This window comes from Neltuma alba, unplaced genomic scaffold (genome assembly GCF_004799145.2).
Source record: "Neltuma alba isolate B1F8T4 unplaced genomic scaffold, ASM479914v2 tig00012336_pilon, whole genome shotgun sequence".
NCBI lineage: Eukaryota > Viridiplantae > Streptophyta > Magnoliopsida > Fabales > Fabaceae > Neltuma > Neltuma alba.
This window is the reverse complement of record NW_021636845.1, coordinates 114,059-131,503: the sequence shown is the minus strand read 5'-3', so window position 1 is coordinate 131,503 and position 17,445 is coordinate 114,059. Positions and strand designations below refer to the sequence as shown.

The window sequence follows — 17,445 nt, the reverse complement described above, 5'->3', positions numbered from 1 at the left end:
ACTAAATGCCATGTAATGCAATGAAATGGGGTTTTGGGTTTTTAAGATTTAAATGAATGGTGCCTAAACTAACTGCACTGAAAACAAACCTAAGATACTATATTTTTGGTGTTTTAAGATAATAATGATGGAATGGAAATGAATGATAGGAAATCTCTTGAAAATGGTTTTGATGGCCATCATAATTCACTTAAGATATTGGGAGTTTCACAAATCCATTAGGTTTTCTTAATAACAACCTCAATAACTCATTGAGTCCAATGTTTAAATCAATGAACTTCATTAATGAAAACATTGTTAAGCTTCCCTAATGTGTAATTTGAGAATGATCATGCAATTGGCTCAATGTAACCCACAATCAACTCAGTATCAAAACATGACCATGCAAGATAGGAGAGAATCATGAGAGTTACAAAGAAGCATATATGTGACCACATATATTTAAGCACAAAATTCAACATCAACCAATCCAAACTACAAATGTAAATCATTAACCAATGATTACAGAATCAACCAAAGTGTCTCACTAAGAATTTACAAATCCTAAACCTAGGAAATCATAAATACATAGGTAGAAACTAAAGATTAAAATTGAAACTCCCCTTTGAAGCTTGGAAACTCATGCTACTCCACCATCTTCAAGAGTTGATAAACCGTAGCCCTCCATAGCTTCAAGAAAAGCTCCAACTGAAGTGAATCCGTCGGCCATGGCAGCTCGGAGTGGAAGGAAATGAGATGGAGTGAAGGAAAGATGAAGGAAATGGATGGGGAAGAAGATGGAGGTGGAGAGGCAAGAAGATGAGAGAATAGAGGTGTTCTTGATGATAGAATGGAGTTTTGGGTTGAAAATAGGGTTTTTAAGGGTTTTAGGGGTCCATCTGGGTCGGATCATATGAGTAAAGGGTCCATTTTTGCGTTCTGGATCCGAATCTGACGTTACTGATACGAGAGAGTTTGCTGCGGCGAACTCAAAATTTTGCCGCGGTGAACTATTCCAGAAGGGAATTTTGGTGAGATTTTGAGAGTTTATCACGGCGAACTCAAAAGTTTGCCCAGGCAAACTATTCCAGAATAGTCACTGATGCCCATTTTCAGACTTTTTACCACAGCACAGCATTTTCTTGGAAACTCTCATGTTGTGTAATGCTTTGCTCTTCAATCTTGGCTCTAATTCTCAAGTGTCCTACAATAAAAAGCAACAATTTGAAGCATCAATTGTCCTAGAAATCAATTGAATACAATTAATAACCAATTATGACAATTTTACCCTAAAAAAGACACTAACTCAAAGTAAGGACTCTTAATCTAAATTAAGCATAATTACCATCAAAAAGAGCCAAAATCTATGATAAATACCCTTAAAATGATATGAAATAACATAGAACAATTGGGTTCAATCAGTGCCTTACGTGCCAGAAAGTGAAGACGGAACACCAAAAGCCGTCAGGATCTTTACAACCCCTTAATATTCCTGAATGGAAATGGGATAGTATCTCTATGGACTTCATAGTAGGACCACCACGTACGTCATCAGGATACGATACAATATGAGTCATAGTTGACAGACTGTGAAGTCGGCTCATTTCTTAGTTATTGAAGTTAAATATTCGCCAGAAAAGTTAGCAAGGTTGTACATTAAAGAGATCATAAGATTACATGGGGTTCCAAAGTACATTGTGTCAGACAGGGATCCAAGATTCATGTTAAGATTCTGGAAAGCAGTGCAAGAAGCCATGGGCACGGTACTGAGTTTCAGTACAGCTTACCATCCGCAAACAGATGGACAAACAAAATGAAGGATACAGACACTAGAAGATATGCTGAGAGCGTGCATTTTGGATTTTAAAGGGAGCTGGGATGAATATCTGCCTTTGGTAGAATTCGCATACAATAACAGTTACCATTCCAGTATCCAAATGGCACCATATGAGGCATTATATGGAAGAAGGTGTAGATCCCCACTTTGTTGGATAGAACTCAGAGAGAGAAAATTTTGGGGTCCAGATATAGTGGATCGTACCTCTGAACAGATTAAATAGATCAAACAGAGGTTACTCACAGCTCAAAGCAGACGGAAGAGTTACGTTGATAGTAGGAGAAAGTCGTTAGAATTTAAGGTTAGGGACTATGTATTCTTGAAAGTATCTCCAACTACTGGAGTAGGACGATCCATTAAGGCAAGAAAGTTGACGCCTAAATACGTGGGACCATTCCAAATACTCTCAAAAGTAGGACCTGTAGCCTATCGATTGGCCTTACCCCCGAATTTAAGTCAGTTGCACAATGTCTTCCATGTTTCCCAGTTGAAGAAATATAATCCGGATCTAGAACATGTGCTAGAATATGATCAGATTGAGCTAAAGAACAATCTGACATTTGAAGTAAGACTGGAACGCATAGTGGACCGGAAAGTCAAGCAGCTGAGGAACAAGGGAATTCCTTTGGTCAAAGTGATTTGGAAAGATCTAAATCAAGAAGAGGTCACGTGGGAAAAGGAAGACGAGATGAGGAGCAAGTATCCAGAGCACTTAAGGTATGTGTTAAAATTTCGAGGATGAAATTTATTTTAGGGGGGAGAAATGTCACACCCTGATAATTTTATCCTAATTGATGAATGATTTGAGATTGACTAAGGTCAAGAGTATAGTAGACTAGAGGATCCAGGCTATGAGGAAAAATCAGGATAGGGACATAACGGTCATTTTTGAAAAGATCGGTCAAGAAAGGGTAGTATTGGAAATAATGTCTGAAATTCCTGAAAATTCCCAGAAAATCATGAAAAATAGAAATGAGGGTACAAAATAATGTTTGAGGCTTAGAAGGTGAATATAGGATAAAAAATAATTTATCAGGGAATTATTTGTAATCATTGGAATTTTTGGTTAATTAAGGAAAATTAGCCAATTTCCATTATTTAAAATATATGGAGGCCTCAAAACTTCAAGGAAAAATAAGGATAAATTATGTGACATATTATCCTAATTTATAAAATTACTTCCCACCTTTGGAAGTACAGAGGTTAGCTTAAAGAATATTTATTACCGAATTATTATCGATAGAATATTGATTTTTGACGGAATAAAATTTAGAAACTTATAGAGCGAGGTAAAATTTGAGAAAAATCATGGAATATCCTTGGAATGAGAGGAATTTAAGAAGGTGTTGAAATCAAAATTTTGTGATAGTAAATTGGACAGGATTGTTGGAAAATTGGACCGAAAGTACACAAATAATCAGTGGATTGCATTGAATATTGGATGTGTAACATCCAAAATTTTGAGCCTAGAAGTACTAGAAATAGCCTGAATTGGATAGGCTACTAGACCCCTTTTGAGCAGAAGTCCTAAAGATGAGAAAGGAAGTCAAAGCAGTTTTAAGGACTAAACTGCAAAGTGAAAGTTTTCAGGGGCTCAAGTATAATCAAGTTAGAGGCGCCAGTAAAGTCTCAAAGGCCCAGAGAGAGAAAAGAGGCTAGATTCAAGCCAAAGGTTAAGTTAGAAACCTCAAAGAGAGGATTGTATGAAGTTAAGTCTAAGCAGGGACTAACTGCAAATTCAACAACTTATGACCAACATGGATAAACATGGAAGAGTATATAGAGAATTCTAAGAAAATCCTAGAAAATAAAAAATAATATTCTAAGTCTCTTCTGTGAAGAGAAAAGGCAAAGCTACCCTTGAGGCAGTTTAAATGGAATTTATGAGGTTATAGCTTATAAAAAGTACATTGTTTGAGGTAATTATTGAAAATAGCAAGAGACCTCAAAAATGTATGCAAAAATGAGGTTAAATGGTTGAAAGGTTGTACTAATTTATAAAATTAGTCCCGTAACCAAAAGGCCAGTGAAATGGCTTTAATAAATCAAAAAGCTGATTGTGCTGATAAAAGGGCATTTCAGTAAATGAATTTTTATGCAAGGCTTAAAGGAAGTGTTATGGCCTAAGAAAATTTATAGATATTCTCTAGAATTAAAGAGAATTTATGGAGCAGACAGAAGGATTTTTTGAGCTCCGGAGGGCCATAAAGAAAGCCGGAGAAACGTGGGCCAAGTAAATTCGGAGGAATTAAGTTTGATCCAACAGCTAGGATCTAATCTCCCATCTCCTCCACCACTTTTATGACACTTGGCATCTTCTAGAAGGTTGAGGTAAGCATGATGCAAGAAGATGATGCAATGATGATGTAAAAGTTAACTTGAAGTTCCAAGATTGCCCTTACCCTTTCTATTAGCCACCAAGGGCATTTTGGTCCATTCAAGCCAAATTTTTGGCTATAAATAGGCACTCCCTCCCCTTCATATTTCAGCCAAGCAAGGATCTATAGGGAAAACTCTGTCGCTCTTGCATCTAGAGAGAGAAAGAGCTATTTCTAGTGAGAGAAAGTCCACCTAAGTTCAAGCTTCAAGATCAAGGTAGGTGGTGGTTGTAGCATCTGATTTGATGCCTATTTCGAATTAGTTACTGTTCATATATGACTTTGAAATTTTGCATGCTTAATGCACACTCTGTGAGCTTTAAATCCATGGGTATAACACTTCATTTGGATATGTGTACGATTTATGGTGATTTTTCAAATTTAGGGTTTGAAATCTGGAAACAGTGTTGAACTTTTGGAAGAGTTTCAAGTTCCGTACAGTTCCGGTGCTGTTCAGCATAGAATTGGTTCCTGAAACTATTTTTTCTTTAAATTTAACTTAAGGAGCTTTCAGTGAGACTTGGAACCACTCAATTTTGATTTTTCTAGAATTAATTATGAATTTTCAAAGTTGAGCAGAAATTCTGGGTTTTCTGCGTGAACAGTACCCACGAAGCATAATTTTCAGATTTGATCTTCTTGAATCTAAGGCCATCTAAAGTTCTCCTAATTGACAAGAAATGGATCTTAAGGATGGGAAATGATGAGATTTATATTAGAAAAGCTAGAAAGGAAACCCTAAAAGCAAGAGAAAGGGTTAAGGTTCAAGAGAGATAGTCTTGAACTTTATGTAATCTAGTGGTCCTAATGGATTGTATGATCATTATGGTTATATTTAGGACCTTTGGAACATCCAAGAGGATGTTTGGTGATGTTGACCGAATGCCCACATGGTTGGAAAGTCAAGGGAGTCAAAGGAAAAGTAAGAGGAAAGCTTGAGGTGCAAGGTAGTGAACTTACCTATTGTCATTGCTTGATGTTGTATGCTTGTGTGTTGCTGTGTACATGTTATTGAATGTTATTGTGACATGTTTTAGCTGCTGTAATGGCTATTCATGATGAGTAGATTATGTCTCCATGGCCATGCATCAAGAAGTTAGCTTTGAGCATGCTAATATGTCACTAATTAACAAGAGAATAAACAAGTTACATGTAGTGCATTAGCATCCATCTAGCATGATTAATATGGTATTGTTTGCTACTGAGATTCCTCCGAATCTCACCCCTCCCTAATCAACCATTTAGGTCAATCATCAATGGGCAATAATGTCATGAGAAGCAAGGAGAAGAAAGTGGAGAATTGTTGATGTTAATGAATGATATTATCATTCAATATGTAATTCTCCTATTATGTAATTATTGTTATAGATGTCAATGATGTCGTGTATTTAATTATAATGCTTATGGCATGTATAGAAATGTATGAGCATGAATGGGAAAGAGAAAGCCCATGTTATGTATGCGAACGAAATAAAAAGAATTAAAGTAAAGAGATGTTAAGGAATAAAATGTATGTCCTAGAGCAGTGATTTTGTAGCTCTAGTTTGACCTACCAAACGAAGGAGTCAAGTCACGAGATTTGGCAACTCATAATACACATCCCAGGCTTTAAAACGAGAGGTAGATCACCTCAATTGGATGTGTACACAAAGAGATACAAATTTTCAAAGTTGAAGCACAGAATCTGGAAGTTCCAGATTTTTGAAATGAATAGTAATATCTATTGATTTAACTGTACGAATTGGGCAAGGATAAGTCCAATTGGATTTTTTTCCTTAAAGAGCATCGAAATAGCTTTCTGTAGAATTTTAGAACACCCCAATACAATTTTTATGGATTTAGTTATGAATTTTTGAAGTTGGACCTATAATCTGCAAATTTAACAGTGAATAGTAACCCGAATAGTTATGTTGAAATTTTAAATCCACGGGTTTGTGTTATGATCTGCTTGAACCATAACGCTTATGAATGCGTGCTCTGAGGGGTTAAAGGCAGGATGTTTTAGGATGAGTCATTTTTCTCCCAATTTTTAGAGTAATAATTCGACCAAAATAAGGCGGGAAGGACAAGGTTAGAATTTTCCAAATTGTTCAAGGGCATAAAGGGAAATAAGAGACAAAACATTAAAATAATATTTTTCTACCACATGAAAATCACATGATGAATAGGTGTCCTTCCATGTGTCATGATCTCAAGGCTTGTGCTCTAAGATTTGTCCATGTGTAAAGTGAAAAAAAAATGGACGGCCGAGATCGCATCTTTTTCTCCAAGGGCATTGTTGGTATTGTGAAAAATTCAAGCCTATAAATACCCCCTCACCCTTCATAATTTCGGCCAAGATGGTTTCCTAGAGAGGGAATGTTTTGCTCTTAAGTTCTAGGAGAGAGAAAGAAAGAAAGAAGAGAGAGAAAGGGAGAAAGAAAGGTTAAACGCCTCTAATCGCCGATTAAGAGCTAATTAAGGTATGTTTACCTCCCTAAGTGTTAATTATTTTTAGTTAATGATTTATTTGAGGAAGATTAGGATTAATTACCTTGATTAATTATGGTTTAGTGATAGCTAAGATTAATCATGTTATTTGATTAAAGCTTAATAAGTAATTAAGGTTAGTTACCTTGATTAATTAATGACTAGTGATTAGTTATGTTAATTAAAGGAATGATTAAGGGTTAATCATGTTGATTAGAGAATGATTAATGGTTAATCCATAAGGGATTAGTGACTTAATCTTAGAGGATTATGTTGTATTAATGACTATGTGACTTAAGGACCTTAATTAAATATTGGATTAAGGATTAAGGGTTAGTGATTAACCAAGAAAGCATGATTAATCATGGACTAAGGAAGAATTCCAAGACCTTAATTGAGGATTAAGGCTTGGTCAAACCAAAGTCAAAGGATTAGGAAAGGTCTACCGAAGTTATAAATTGAAAGGCACAAGGATAGTATTATATTGAGAAAGAATTGTATACTAGATATGGAATTTACCATACCCTTACTGTATGGTTTATAGGCAATTTTTTGGAAACCTAGGAGGACCTCAAGCAAGGAAAACAAGGAGGAAACATTGAGCGTGGAACCGAGGTAGCGTGAACTTACAATTATTTTGTTGACTTGCATTTGATGTTTCTGCTATGTGTGTTTATGTGCCATGAGAATGTTTATGCACTGATGATGTGAACTCCTTGCAATGTATGCCTTGGCTCTTGCATGATTGAGTTTGGACTGGAATGATTATATGCTCCATGATGATGACATGGATACGGAATGGTTATGGCATGGCATAATGACTAGCAATGTTATTTTATTGCATGTAGCATGACATCTTATGCATGTTAACTTGATGGTTGTATGTTCAATGCTACTGGGATTTCTATGAAATCTCATTCCTCCTATAACATGATATCCTAGGTGCCACTACCTCCAAGGAGAAGGGAAAAGAAGTAATCATGGCTTGAGGAAATTATGATCTATGTATTGTATTATATGGATTTAAGCCTTTCTTTTCCAAGCCATGTAAGCATATTCTGAGCATGAACACATGACATGATAACCTTTTTAGATGTATATTAATGGTAGAGTAGCTTTATATGCGAGTATGGTCTGCTTATGGTGAAAAACGAAATGGTGCTAGAATTAGTGAAAAAGGGGGATAAAAAAATGGTCTAAATTTGACCAAACTTTGACCAATTAAGACCCTAGTCAAATGGTTGACTTTTCCCCTGAAATTTGGCATGAAAATAGATCTTATTTTTCCCTTTAAAATGAGTGGTAAAGCATCAAAATCAGAGCACTGTGCAAGAAGTTATGCCTTTCCGAAGTTAGGCAAATATATTGGAAAATAGAAAAATGACCAAATGAACAGTACTTTTTGAAATTAAAATTGGATGCATTTCTGATTAAATTGGAACCTTAGGTCATTTTTCCTTAATAGATTATGTTAAGAGCTTTGAGTGAGACTTGGAACGACCTTGTTTCAATTTTTCTAGAATTAGTTGTGATTTTTCAAAGTTATGCCAAGTTTAAGGTTACAGTGAATAGTAATGCGGGAGAAGAAATTTTTAAACTCAAATTTTTCAACCCAGTAACCTGTAAATGCACATATGAATATCTTAACTTGGCATAATATAAGGATGCAAACGTAAGGTGTTACACTTTCCATGGCATTCATGTGTTAATGTTATAACATGTCATGCATGTGCATTATGTCTTGCATGCTTATGGGTAGTGTTTGCTACTGAGATTCTCCCGAATCTCACCCCTCCCTAACCAACCATTTAGGTCAATCAATGTTGGCCAATAATGGCATGAGAGGCAAGGAGAAGAAAGTAGAGAATTATTGACGTTAATGAATGATGTTATTATTCAATGTGTAATTCTCCTATTATGTCATTTATGTTATGGATGCTAATGATGCCATATATTTAATTCCAATGTTTATGGGATGAATAGAAATGTATGAGGATGATTGGGAAAGTGTAAACCCAATTTACGTATGTCAAAGAAATAGAAAGAATTAAAGTAGAAAGGAGGTTAAGGGATAAAACGTAGGTCCTAAAGCAGTGAGTTTATAGCTCCATTTTGACTTATCAAATGAATGAGTTAAGCCATGAAATTTGGGAGATTCATAGTACACATCCCAAGCTTTAAAATGAGAGGTAGATCACCTTAATCAGATGTGTACACAAGGAGATACAATTTTTATAGAATTAGTTATGATTTTTCAAAATTGGACATGAAATCTGAATTTGAACAGTGAATAGTAACGAGTAGTTATGTTAAAATTTTTAAATCCACTGACTTATGTCATGACCTGCTTGAACCATAATGCTTACTAATGTGTACTCTGAGGGGTTAAAGGTAGGATGTTTCAAAATGTCCCAAATGGACAGGTAAATGTGGTCTTGTCTTGGTCTTTCGGAGCAATAGGAATCTGGAAATGTCACGCCTTACTATTGTATTGACTTAGGTTCCTTCCAAAATCATTTTAGACCACATTGGATGGTCTTGGGCTCATTTTGTTTCTATAAAAACGCTAATTTTCGGGTTTTTACTGTTCATCAGGTAAAAATCCAGTTTTTCTGGCCCAACTTCAAAAATTCATAACTTATTCTACAAAAATCCAATTGGGGTGATTCAAAATTTTACTTAAAGCTCTTTAAGTCCTCTTTCAATGAAAAATAATCTCAAGGGCCAATTCTTTATGAAACATGTCAGGTTTTTGTGGAACACCGTTCTGTCCAGTGCCAAAATTTCTTTTTCCCAGATTCTTTCCTTTAACTTTGGAAATTCACCAAAAATCGTATACTTGTCCATTTTTAACGTATTAGCTATCAAATTGAAGCTCAGGACGTTATCTTTAATCATACCAAATTTCAGGATTTAAAGCGTTCAGGAACATAATCAAAAAGTCACGTGAACCAGTCAGTGTCAGTGTGCTTCCAGCACTGTTAGTTTAATATTTACATAACCAAAATGAGCTCACGAATTTTGTGGCTAAACCCCACAAATTAGCCTTCAATCTGCAGCTTCCCCTTGGAGGATTCAGGTCCTAAAATGTTACATTATTTTTGGGGGATGAGATTTTTGAAAATCCCAGTAGCAAATTAACCAACTATAACACCAAGCAAGCATCATTATTATGCATGATCATATTAGCTACTATTGGTGAACTAACATGCTTATCATTTGGTAAACTCAAACATGCAAAGGCCAAAGCAAGATACTATAAAAAGCAGCCACATAACAATCAAGAAAGCTCAACCACAATAATAGTAATTAACCATACAATAATCAACAATACTAGTTAGTGGTAGTAGCTAGGTTTAACTTACTACCTTGCTCCAAAAGTCTTAGCTTTTCTTCCTTCTCCTCTTTCCCTTGACAAATATCAAACCCTAACCATGTGATCCAACAAAAAGGGTAGCCATAATCATTTTTCAACCATGAAAAAGCAAGAACACAAATTAAAACAACTCTTGAACCATAAAGCTTCAACCTTGGTTCACTACTTTTTGGATTTGGTTCTCTTTAACCCTAAAAATCACACCTTGGCCTAACCCTACATGGTTTTTCATGTAGAATTCAAATATATACTCAGATCTAGCAAAATAAAATGGCCTCCTTCAGTTTCATGTTGATCGAACCACTAGGGATTTTTAACCAAAAATCACACTTGTTTCCTTTGGTTTACCCTCCACCATTCCTCATTTTAAGCATCATGGAAGCCTTAAAACAATGAAAAACTCATCCTAGGGTTCAGTTTACCTTATGGCCGAAATGATCACTCACAACAACAACCATGAAAAAATGCTTTAAAACAACTTAAACTCACTTGCAAACACTAGGATCTAGCTTGTGTTGTTGTCTCTTAGCAAGTGTAATAATCAAAACTCCTTTCCCTTTTTTTAACAACCAGTTAGGCCAGCCACAAGAGAGGGAAGAGACATATTTTAAACCATAAAAATAAAAGAAAACAAAGTAAGAACACCTCTAGTACCAAGATCTACCTTGAAAGCTTGCTTGAATGACCAAAGGTGCCTCCTTTTCTTCTTGTTTCCTCTCAAGCTCTCTCTTTTCTCTTGCTCTCTCTTTTGGACGAAATGGACATCTAAAAATGGGGGAGGAATGAGCTGATTATTGGCTCAAAATATCTCAACCACCTTCTTTAATGATAATCCAAGTGTCATTACCCTACTAAGTCTTGATTCCTCTCTCTTAATTAACATAATTCCAAATGAAATTATTTACTAAAGTCAAAATCCTCTCCATTCATGGAATGACACTTGGCTAATTCAAATATTCTCTTTCAAGAGCTTGACACTTGGCTCATTAGGATCCCTTGGATTTGCAAGACACCAATCTTGCTTTATCAGTATACTTTAGGCTCTGAGTTTAACTTCTTTTCTATAATTACAGTAGCTTAGCCTCTGTAATTATTTTCTGTCAGATCCTTAATTTATTCTCCTCATTATTATCTTCCCAAATTGCCCTCTTTGTCTCAAAATTAATTTCCTAATATTTAAATAAAAAGGAAAATTAATTTCCTTCTCTTTAGGGACTCCTCATTATTATCTTCCCAAATTGCCCTCTTTGTCTCAAAATTAATTTCCTAATATTTAAATAAAAAGGAAAATTAATTTCCTTCTCTTTAGGGATTTTTTCACTTTTCATCATTATTTGGAAAAATCTTGGACACTTGAGGGTCTCCATTTAATTGCATAATTCCTTATAATTCCTTAGGATCTCATAGGAATTTTCTTGGAATTTTATTCCCCTCAAAAATATTTATTTGGAATTTTCCAAATAAAATCCCTTAATTAGCCTAAATCACCCTTTAATTCTTTCATAATTTCGCTAAGGGTAATTTGGTCATAAAACCAACTTTATAATTTTATATAACTCTCAAAAGATATTATCCTCATTTTTCCTTAATTTTCCAAGGCTCAGAAATATTTTTCATTATTTACATTTGACCAATTTTCCTTAATTAGTCAATTTCCTATAATTGGCTTAGAAAATTACTGTAATTATTTTTCACCAAAATCCTTTAAATTTTACTTATTATTTTTAATCCTCAATAATTTGAGAATATTTCTTATCTCTAATTTTCATAATGCTGGATGTGACATTTCTCTCGCTAAATAAATTTCGTCCTCGAAATTTAAAGCGTACCTTAATGGAAAAGCTCTGGATACTTTTCCTTCATCTCAGCTTCCATCTCCCATGTGGCTTCTTCAAAGGAAAGACCTTTCCAGACCACTTTGACCAGGGGAATCTACTTGTTCCTCAGCTGCTTGGTCTTCTGATCAACGATTCGTTCCGGTCTAACCTCAAAAGATAGATTATCCCGAAGCGCAATGTCATCATAGCTTATGACATGCGTGGGATCTGAATGGTACTTCTTCAATTGGGAGACATGGAAAACATCATGAATCTGACTTAACTTTGGGGGAAGAGCCAACTTGTAGGCCACTGGTCCAGCTTTAGATAGGATCTGAAATGGTCCAACATACTTTGGACTGAACTTCTTAGTCTTTAGGGACCGACTGACTCCTGTTGTTGGCGACACCTTGAGGAATACGTGATCACCAACATCAAATTCTAACGGTCTCCTTCTTGTATCGACATAACTCTTCTGTCTACTGTGAGCCGTTAGAAGCCTTTGCTGAATAGCTTTTATCTGTCGGGAAGTCTGATCCACCATGTTAGGACCAAGAGAACTTCTTTCACTAAGCTCTATCCAGCATAAGGGAGATCTGCACTTTCTCCCATACAGTGCCTCGTAAGGTGCCATTCGAATACTTGAATGGAAACTGTTATTGTAGGCAAATTCAATTAACGGTAAAGACGTATCCCAACTGCCGCCAAAGTCCAATACACAGGCACGTAACATATCCTCCAAGGTTTGAATGGTTCTTTCCGTTTGCCCATCCGTCTGAGGGTGGTAGGCTGTGCTGAATCTGAGAGTGGTGTCCATTTCTTTCTATAAGGACCTCTAAAACTTCGAAGTAAATCTTGGGTCTCGGTCCGAAACAATACTGCTTGGAACACCATGCAGCCTAACAATCTCCTTGATGTAAAGTCTCGCTAACTTCTCTGGAGAATCCTTTATATTCATACTGAGAAAATGCACGGACTTAGTCAGACGGTCTATTATCACCCATATTGCATCATATTTAGCTGCTGTCATCGGTAACCCCACTATAAAGTCCATAGATATACTGTCCCATTTCCACTCAGGGATATCCAGGGGTTGCAACTCTCCTGCAGGTTTCTGGTATTCTACCTTCACCTTCTGGCAGGTAAGACACTTTGTCACATATTCCGTAATATCCTTCTTCATTCCAGGCCACCAGAAGAGTTCTTTAACATCATGGTACATCTTTGTCATTCCTGGATGAAGAGTATATTTGCTCTTATGGGCTTCGGCTAGTATCTCTTTTCTGAGGTCAAACACTTGGGGAACATAGGTTCTTCCTTTAAACTTCAGTATCCCTTCCTCAGAAATTTCAAAATTCTTATTCTCGTCTCTATATAGCTTCTCCTTGAGAATTTTCGCTAGCCAGTCCTGTGACTGTGCTTCTCTGATTTGATCCTTGAACAGAGCTGTAAACTGGGTTCTACCCCTATTTCCTTCTACTAACTGCATCTGATATAGAGGACCCCAATCTCTGAAATCCTCTACCAACTTCTGCTCTCTGATCATCAGCGATGCTACCTGTACTGTCTTTCTGCTTAAGGCATCCGCGACTATATTCGCTTTGCCTGGATGGTACTTAATTTGAAAATCATAATCTTTAAGTAAGTCCATCCACCTTCATTGTCTCATATTCAACTCTTTCTGATCATGAAGGTACTTGAGGCTTTTGTGGTCACAAAACAATTCTACGGTTGCTCCATACAGATAGTGTCTCCATATCTTCAGTGCATAAACTATCGCCGCCAATTCCAGGTCGTGGGTCGGGTAATTCTCCTCGTGAGATTTCAACTGGTGTGAGGCATAGGCTACTACCCGCCCTTGCTGCATAAGTACACATCCCAGTCCCTGCTTGCTAGCATCTGTATAAACCACATACGGTTGTGAAGGATCGGGAAGTATAAGTACGGGAGTAGAAGTGAGCTTCCTCTTCAGCTCCTGAAAACTAGCCTCACTCTTCTCGCCCCACAAGAACGGTTGGTTCTTCCTGGTTAACTTGGTCAGCGGGAGAGCAATTCAAGAAAAGTCCTAGATGAATCTGCTGTAATACCCTGCTAGTCCGAGGAAACTTCTGATCTCGATCACCATCTTGGGTCTCTCCCAGTTGAGTACTACCTCAATCTTACGGGGGTCGACAGCCACTCCTTCTTGGGAAATCACATGGCCGAGAAATCAGACTTCCTGGAGCCAAAACTCACACTTACTAAGTTTAGCCACCGACTGTTTATCTTTCAGGGTATTTAGGACAATCCTCAAATGCTCCTCATGCTCTTCTGGAGATTTAGAGTACACTAAGATATCATCAATGAATACGACCACAAATTGATCCAAGTAAGGACGAAAAATCCTATTGATGTAGTCCATGAATATCGCAGGTGCGTTCGTCAATCCAAACGGCATCACTAAAAATTCATAGTGTCCATAACGAGTTCTAAACGCAGTTTTAGGGACATCATCAGACTTAATTTTGAGTTGGTGGTAGCCAGATCTTAGCTCAATCTTAGAGAATACACTGGCACCAACTAGCTGGTCTAACAGATCATTTATCCTGGGGAGTGGATACTTGTTCTTAACTGTGACTTTGTTCAACTCCCTGTAGTCTATGCACAGTCTCAGACTACCATCTTTTTTCTTGACAAACAACACTGGAGCACCCCATGGCAACACACTTGGCCTAATAAAACCTTTTTCAAGTAGCTCCTCTATCTATTTTTTAAGTCCTGTCATTTCATTAGGAGCCATTCTATAAGGGGCCTTAGAAATTGGTCCTACTCCAGGTACTATGTCAATTGTGAATTCTACTTCTCTGTCTGGGGGTAATCCTGCGATCTCTATCAGAAACACTTCTGGAAATTCCCTAACCACCGGGATTTCTCCTATCCCTTCCTCAACTTCTACTTGCACCGAGAAGAAAACGAGGAATCCTTGACAGCCTTTTCGTAAGCATTTGCCCGCTTGGGCCTCCGTAATGAAGTTTAATCTAACTTCTGGATTCAACTCTAAATCCCTCGTGGGTAAGATTAGGGTTTTGTTCTTACAATCCATTAGGATATTGTGGGATGACAACCAATTGAGTCCAATCACCATATCCATCTCATGGAAAGGCATGCATATCAAATCTATAGCAGTGCAACAGTGCTCATAACAAACTATACAGTTCAGGCATACATTAGATGTAACTACCCTACTCTGCGTTAGGGTAGACACATGTATATCATATGGCAATATATTTATACTCAAGCCAAGTCTTTCCGCACAGGCATATGAAATAAAAGAATGACTAGCACCCGAATCAAACATTGCAATCACTGGAGAATTGTTAATCATGATCGTACCTTGGATCATCTCCGGAGACTTCCGGGCTTCTTCTCTTGTGATGGCAAACACTCAGCCCTGGGTACGTGGTCTTGCCTGCTCGGTGTTCTGTGGGCACTCTCTTGAGAAATGTCCAGGTTTGCCACAGGTGTAGCAAACATTCTGTCCAGCCATGCACGGCCTGTCACCGTGATTCTTGCCACACTTTGCACACTCCTTGCCCTTCGGTGCTTTACCACTTTTCTTGCTCTTATAGTTGTTCCAAGGTTGCTTCCTCTTCTTATTCACATTAGACGAGGTGCCACCTTGACCTCCTTGACCTCCCTTCTCTGCTCGGGAAGTTGTCTTGACCATCAGATGATGATTGAAGCTGCTTTTCGTGATTCGGCAAGCTTCCAGTGTTTTATTGAACTGCTCAAATTGTCTGGGAGCAATCATCTCCCTCAATGATAGCCTCAGTCCTCGAACCACTTCTCCGTCGTCCACCTCTCATCATCTCTATATCGGAGATAGCTTGAATAATGAGAGAAATGAATGAACTTAGCCAAGTACTCATCGAAAGGCTCGTCATCCTTTTACTTCAAAGTTAGAAACTCTGCTTCTCTTTCGTTGCGGACAGACCTCAGAAAGTACTTCTCATAAAACTGCTCCAGAAACACTTCCTAAGTCACCGTCGTGTTTCGAGCATCAAGAAGAATCTCAGTATTCTTCCACCAGCGATCCGCATCTTTCTCTAGCTTATACATCACCATCTAGGCTTTTTGCTCTGATAAGCGGTCCATCACCTTGAAGATCTTCTCTAGGAGATTAATCCACTCTTCCGCCGCTTGAACATCGAATGTCCCATCAAATGACAGCAGGTTGTGCTTACAGAATCGGGTTATCCACTGTTGAATGCTGTCGGGTTCTGCTGCTGGCATTGCCGGTCTTGGCAATTGTTCTGATATTGGTGCTGCAGAGACCTCTTCCTCTGGTTGCCTCCTCTCGAGGTTTGCTAATACTGCTGCTACTGCTGCAGCTATCGCTGCATCCCTTTCTTGTTCCTGACGAGCTTGAGCTGCTCTTATGTCCTCAATGGTCTTCTGTTGTTGCTCGAGGCGTTCCAGAATCAATTGTAATGGATCAGGAGGGACCCTTGCATCTTGCACTAGGGGTCTCTCCGGTGAAAGGTTTCATCGAGTTCTAACCATTGCTTAACTAACCAGATAGCACAACAAGGAACAAGAAATAAATATCATGCTTGGATTTCATTCATAAAATGAGCATACAACAAAAGCAACTAAGCATTGACCAGTCAAAGTGCAATCAACACATCTATCGACCAAGCATTATCAGCCTAACCTACTCGGGTTAGCTGTACCAAAATATATCCTACGTTAGTGATAGGATAGTCCTAGCGTCTACAGAAAGTGAACAATAACAAAGCCCTCAAGGCTTCGGATCTAGTCCTCCACATCATCTCCCAGCAAGTAGTTCAGGTGGGTAATCTCATGAGTCCAGAAAAGGGTATTAGGTAGGACCTCTACCATCTCACTCAGCCAATCATAAGGATCCAGGTAAGGGTTGCCTGGTCCATGGGCCTGATACAGCTCTCTCACACCTTGGAGGTAATCTAGGTGTACTCTCAGGTCTGCATCAACATCCCTCCTGATATGACGCCCTATGAACCTCAGCCGGTCACTCAGCTGACTCACACTACAGATCTCATGACTAGGCTGAGTTGGGGCAAGTATAAATGGTACAGTAGGTACTACAGGTATTGCCGGGGCTGGGGGTACAACTGGTACAGTACTAGGTCCAGGGACATTACATGGATACATAGCAAAAGCAACAGGCTGCTTCAGAGACTGAACATAAAGGTCTAAATCTAATGGCTCTTGGTACATTCCAATTACAGGGTTGACCAGGTCTCCGAGTCCGAGGAGGTACAACAATTGTTCTGCCGTGATCCCTAGCAACTCTGGGTAGTGCTCAACACAGTCATTGGAGCACACTGATGAATGGCCAGGGCTAGCATCTCCCATTACTCATTCCTCTTGGTCCTCGTCCTTGGTGAGATCAATCACTATTGGATCCTAAGTGTTGACTTACGGCTCAGGTTTAGTATCCCAGTCTATGATAATCCCCATCTTGATTCCTGAAAACGGGTGTTAGTTCTCTACATCTAAGGGATACTTAAGCAGAGCGTTCTATCTTATGCTAGAACCTCCGCTCTGATACCAAAAATGTCACGCCTT

At 38.0% G+C, this 17,445-nt stretch overlaps 1 protein-coding gene across 1 annotated transcript; it reads right to left on the bottom strand.

The window, feature by feature from the left end:
* Positions 1-15,280: 15,280 nt before the first annotated feature.
* LOC114726080 (DNA-binding protein HEXBP-like) lies at positions 15,281-15,646 on the bottom strand. The gene has a single exon (XM_028912646.1). It carries the CDS (start codon positions 15,644-15,646, stop codon positions 15,281-15,283), a length of 366 nt encoding a protein of 121 aa, XP_028768479.1.
* Between the last annotated feature and the right edge of the window lie 1,799 nt (positions 15,647-17,445).